Here is a 5,989-nt window from a genome sequence, read left to right as displayed (position 1 = left end):
TCCATATTTCCAGGTGCCGGAATTCTCCCTCTTTGTGTGTACCTTGCATATTATGAGAGAAAAGGCATTAGAATTACTCCAAAAATCATTATTATGCATTAAAACATCATAAATAATAGTAGGTAAACATGAAGCAAAATGGAAGTATCATGGACCCACTTGTGGACTTCAAGACCCCTCCGGAATCCTCCGGAACCTTCTGGAAGCATCCAGGTACAATACCGAAAAAATTGCACCTTTTTCTGAAACCCAAAGTATGACTTCACATATATAAATCTTCACCTCTCGACCTTTCCGAGACTCCTCGTGACGACCGGGATCTCATCCGGTACTCCGAACAACATTCGGTTACCAATCATCAAATATCACAATACTACTCTAGCGTCAAACAAACATTAAGCGTGCAACCCAGCGGGTCCGGGAATCATGTAGTCATGACCGAGACACCTCTCCGGTCAATAACCAATAGCAGGACCTAGATGCGCATATTGGTTCCTACATATTCCATGAAGATCTTGTATCGGTTGAACCACGATGTCAAGGATTTGGTTAATACCATATGCAATTCTCTTTGTTCGGTGATATGTTACTTGCCCGAGATTTGATCGTCGATATCTCCATACCTAGTTCAATCTCGTTACCGGCAAGTCTCTTTACTCCTTCCGTAATACAAGATGTCATGACTAACTCATTAGGCACATCGCTTGCAAGCTCTTTACGATGTTCTATTACTGAGAGGGCCTAGAGATATCTCTCCGTCACACGGGGTGACAAATCCCAGTCTCGATCCGTGCCAACCCAACAAACACCTTTGATGATACCTGTAGAGCACCTTTATGATCACCTAGTTACGAAGTGACGTTTGGATACACACTAAGTATTCCTATGGTGTCAGGGAGTTGCACGATCTCATGGTCTTAAGAATAGATACTTGACGTGAAGAAAACTATAACAATAAACTGATACGATCAACTGCTAAGTTTACAGTTGGGTCTTGTCCATCACATCATTCTTCTAATGATGTGATTCCGTTATCAAATGACAACTCATGTCCATGGTTAGGAAGCCTTAATCATCTTTGATCAACGAGCTAGTCTAGTAGAGATTTACTAGGGACATATTATTTGTTTATGTATTCACACATGTATTTAAGTTTACGGTTACAATTCTAACATGAATAATAAACCTTTATCTTGAATAAGGAAATATGATAATAACCAATTTCTTATTGCCTCTAGGGTATATTTTTAATATGTGTGTCAGTGTGTGCGTCCGTTTGCGAATAACGATGTAATAGGCGTTGAAGACGCTGAATAAGGCTTGGCCGAAACGAGAGGGGAGCTGCGAAACACAGAGAGATAGAAGTTTGGTGGGCCTCCTAGTCCGAGTGCATCAGTTTGGCGATGGATCCCATGACCCAGCTTGTATCTCTGCGAGCGTTTATATTGCACAAACCCTTAAAAAAATTAATTGTACAATTTTATTGTTGGCAAGCCCCTCAAATAAAACCGGCGTATTTTTTATTTTTTTTAAGGGTTCGATGGATCTTTCCCGGAATCCTCTCAAAGCCCACTAGTCCCAGGACAGTTGGTCCCACGGCTCCGAAGCAATTTCCCCTCTCCTCCGCCGTTCCACTCCACTCCACTCCAGAGAGCACGCGCCGCTCAAAACCCTCATCCCCGCCGCGGCGCTTCCGGCGACGGCCATGGATACCGGGGTGCCAGCCCTTCCCTTGAATCCGGTGATAGCGGCGATGTTCCGGCACCTGGGCCTTGACCCGGCTGAGGTGGAGGGCTTCCTCTCCTACACCCACTACGCCCTCCCGGAGCCGCCCGTGACGGCCGACGCTCGCCTCTTCGCTCTCCTCCCCGGCGACTCCGTCGACCGCCTGAGCCGCCTCCCCGACGCGCTCCTCGGCAACATCGTCTCCCGCATCCCCGTCAAGGACGCCGCGCGCACCGCGGCGCTCTCCCGGCGCTGGCGCGGGGTCTGGCGCTCCGCCCCGCTCGTCCTCGTCGACTCTCACGTCCACCCCGCGGGCACCGCATACGCGCAGCGCGTCACCTGCGCCGTCTCCCGCGTCCTCGCCGCGCACCCGGGCCCCTTCCGCTGCGTCCACCTCACCGAGTCCCCTCTGCTCGCGGGCTGGCTCCAGATCGTCGCCGGCAAGGGCATCCAGGAACTCGTCCTCGTCAACCGCCCGTGGCCACTCGAGATCTTTCTCCCCTCCACTTTCTTAGGCATGGAAACCCTCACCCGCCTCTACCTCGGCCTCTGGGTTTTCCCCGTCACGGCCGACCTCCCGCGCGCCACCTGCTTCCCAAACCTCCTTGAGCTCGGGCTCTGCAACGTCATCATGAAGAGCATCAGTGATTTGGACTTCATCCTCGACAGGAGCCCCGTGCTGGAGACGCTCTGTCTCGAAGGGGAGATGTTCGAGCATTGCATCCGCCTTGTCAGCCAAAGCCTCCGGCGCGTGCAGATCATCGGGTGCTGGGTTGAAGAAATCTTCGTGGTGGACGCGCCATGCCTTGAGCGGCTCATCCAGTCGGGAGGCTGGAGCCCTGAAGACCATGATGGCAACCGCACCAAGGTGAAGATTGGCCATGCCCCCAAGCTGCACATGTTAGGATACTTGGAGTTGGACCCAGGACACGTCCTAGAGGTCGGCAACACCATCATCAAGGTGCGGGTGCCTCGTCTTTCCATTCGCTCAATGTAAACAAATTCCTACGCGGTAAATGTGAATTTGGCATCTTCCTTCTCTGAATTGGGTGCATTTGTGATTTGCAATTGCAGGCTGGGGCAAGGGTGAGCCCGAGCACCATGGTACCAAGTGTGGGGATACTGGCTTTGGAGGTGCGTTTCGGAGTCCGCAACCATGCCAAGATGGTTCCCAATGTCCTCAGGTGCTTTCCGAATGTTGAGACGCTCCACATCAAGGTGAAGTCCCCGAAGCTTCTTTTGTCTTCCGTCTGCGCCATGGTGCTATCAGTAGCTGATGAACTGCATGTACATTTGACTGATCAAATTTTCAGTCTGCGAAAACCGATCGGTCCACTGGCAAGCTGAACCTAAAGTTCTGGCATGAGTGTGGTGTGATAGAGTGCATTCGGTCGCGCATCAAGCTGCTGGTTTTCCATGATTTCCGAGGGGGGCGAGCTGAGATCGCCTTCCTCAAATACTTCTTTGAGACCGCATTGGTGCTGAAGAAGGTGGTGATTCTGTTCGCCGTTGGCTTCTCTTCGACGACGGAAGAGGCGCAGTCCAAACTGTCGAGTCTGGGGTCAGTGAAACGGGCCAGTGAAACCTCTACAGTGCTGGTCACTGTACCTTCTGATCCTGAAGTAGGTTCCATTCGGAGCTTCAAAATAGGATCCGGTTTTTCTGCTGACGACCCTTTTGCAAACGGATTTGCTAAGTCACATCTAGATGAAATTTAGTTATCTCACGTCTAAGTCTACAACTGTTGGATTTGTTTACTTTAAAATTCGCGCAGGGGTTGATCACGTGATTTGTCCCTCATCTCGTTGTCCCCTGTCGGCCTGTTTTCTTGTTCAGGAAGATGAGCTTCCATTTGTTACATGGGCTGTCTTATTCTTTTTCTCTCTGACTGTTACACCGGCATGCACAGTGGTGTGGATACCTGCTGATTTTGTCTGTTCGTGTGGCTGTTTTCGTTGGGGGTCTGTTCCTTTTGCAACGAAGTGTAGGTGTGGCACGGCATTTACTTAAGGGTCAGCCGTTTTATACGCCTCTCATGTCCCAGTTTATGGCTAGAAGTTTACCACCATTTTTTTGCTTTTTCTCTTTGCTTTTTTGATGATTTGTTTTTCAATTTTCAATTTATTTGCATCCCTTTCTTTTTTTGTTATTCTTTTTCCATTTCTTTTTTTATTTTTATTTTTTCATTGTTTTACAAAATTTGTGATTTATCTTGTTTTTATTTTTTATTTTTATTTTAAATACCTCTATTTTCATTTTTCTAGATTTGCTAATTCCCATCTAGATTGTCTTTTCTTTTTCTATTTCTTTTCATATTTTTATATTTATTTAAAATAGAATTGCTAACTCACAATATTTAAGGATGTCACATCTAAGTGACATATAAGTTCAGGGCTGTCAGATCTTGTTTGTCTTTAAAACTCACACCAGGTGATCGTCCCGGTGAATCCTATTTGGCGCTGCAGGCGCCCCTTACAGTGCAATTTGCAAACGGGCGCCTGCAGCAGTCCAAGTTGGGCCGGCCCATGCTAGTTCTCTCTTGTTTAGTAGAAACGTTAAAAAGGTGATAGAACTGGGAATCGAAGCCATGACGCGCTCGTTACGATCGCTGTGCTCTAAGAAAAAATACTACAGATTTGTTTGTCTAAAAAACTACTAAAGATTTTTTTCTGTTTGCTTTTTTATCAGTTTTTGTTCGGTTTTCTATTCTTTGGTTTTCGTTTTCCTTTATTGTTTTCTTGTTTTTCATTTCTGCAATGTAAATTAATATTTGTTTAAACTCATGATTTTTTAGTGCCAATTGCATGTCGATCACCACACAACAAGTGCAAGTTCGCTCATCTTCAGTGCGACTGCTACTTAAAGGATGAAAGTGTTTTGTTGGCAGGGCATTTGCGTGTCTCCTACTAGACGCACAACTGCAAGCATCATCCCTGGGTGCAACAGCATGTCTTCAACAGGATTACAACTTTGTTTGTACATATGTAAGTGTTTGTCGTTGCACGTGCACCATCAAACACGCAACTGCAGGATCACCCTCTCCCGCATAACTTGCATGACACCGACTCAGTTTCATCTCCACTGTTGACATGCAACTCGCTCGACCCAGTTATATGCCCATCCTTGACCCGCATATTACCTCCGCCAAAGCGGGGTGTATGTGTTTGTCATTTTTGACATGCAACTTGCAACTGGGGTGTGTATTTTTCGGTGCCCCCAGTTGCAAGCCGACCATCCACTCGTAACTAAAGGTGTGTGTGTCTCTCGAGGGTCCCCGGTTGCAAGCCGAACATCGACTCACAACTAGGGGTGTCTGTGTGTGTGTGTGTGTGTGTGTGTGTCGAGGCCCCTAGTTGCATGTCGACCATCGACTCGCAACTAGGGGAGTGTTTGTTTGTCAAGGGTGCCCTGTTGCAAGCCGAACATCGATTCGCAACTAGGGTGTGTGTGTTTGTCGGTGCCCCCAGATGCAAGCCGACCATCGACTCGCAACTAAAGGGGTGTGTGTGTGTGTGTCGAGGGTCCCCAGCTGCAAGCCAACCATCAACTCGCAACTAAGGGGTGTGTGTTTGTCGTGGCCCCCAGTTGCATGCCGACCATGGACTCGTAACAAGGGATGTGTGTGTGTTTGTCGAGGGTCCACAGTTGCATGTCAACCATCGACTCACAAAACTAGGGGTGTGTGTTTGTCGAAGGTCCCCAGTTGCCACCCGACCATCGACTCGCAACTAGGGATGTGCGTGTTTGTCGAGGGTCCCTAGTTGCAAGCCGACCATTGACTCGCAACTAAAGGTGTGTGTGTGTTTGTCGAGGGTCCCCAATTGCAAGACGACCATCAACTCGCAACTAAAGGTGTGTTTGTTTGTCAAGGGTGCCCTGTTGCAAGCCGAACATCGATTCACAACTAGGGTGTGTGTGTTTGTCGAGGCCCCCAGTTGCATGCCGACCATGGACTCGCAACTAGGGGGTGTGTGTGTGTGTCGAGGGTCCACAGTTGCATGTCAACCATCGATTCGCAACTAGGGGTGTGTGTTTGTCGAAGGTCCCCAGTTGCAACCCGAGCATCGACTCGCAACTAGGGATGTGTTTGTTTGTCGAGGGTCCCCAGTTGCAAGCCGGCCATCGACTTGCAACTAGGGGAGTGTGTGTTTAATTGTGGAACCTAGTTGCATGTCAACCATCGACTCGCAACTAGGGGAGTGTGTGTTTGTTGAGGGTCCCCAGTTGCATGCCGATCATCGACTCGCAACTAGAGGTGTGTGTG

The 5,989-nt window shown here is 48.6% G+C and overlaps 1 protein-coding gene across 1 annotated transcript; it reads left to right on the top strand.

Moving 5' to 3' along the window:
* The first annotated feature begins 1,521 nt into the window (after window positions 1-1,521).
* LOC109777231 (F-box/LRR-repeat protein 13-like) lies at window positions 1,522-3,583 on the top strand. Its single transcript, XM_020335872.4, has 3 exons — window positions 1,522-2,686; window positions 2,800-2,943; window positions 3,039-3,583. The coding sequence occupies exons 1-3, from the start codon at window positions 1,706-1,708 to the stop codon at window positions 3,441-3,443; spliced, it is 1,530 nt and encodes a 509-aa protein (XP_020191461.1). The 5' UTR covers window positions 1,522-1,705; the 3' UTR covers window positions 3,444-3,583.
* Window positions 3,584-5,989: the final 2,406 nt, after the last annotated feature.

This window comes from Aegilops tauschii, chromosome 3 (genome assembly GCF_002575655.3).
Source record: "Aegilops tauschii subsp. strangulata cultivar AL8/78 chromosome 3, Aet v6.0, whole genome shotgun sequence".
NCBI classification, from domain to species: Eukaryota; Viridiplantae; Streptophyta; class Magnoliopsida; order Poales; family Poaceae; genus Aegilops; species Aegilops tauschii.
The sequence above is the reverse complement of the archived record's forward strand: the minus strand, read 5'-3'. Positions and strand labels throughout refer to the sequence as shown.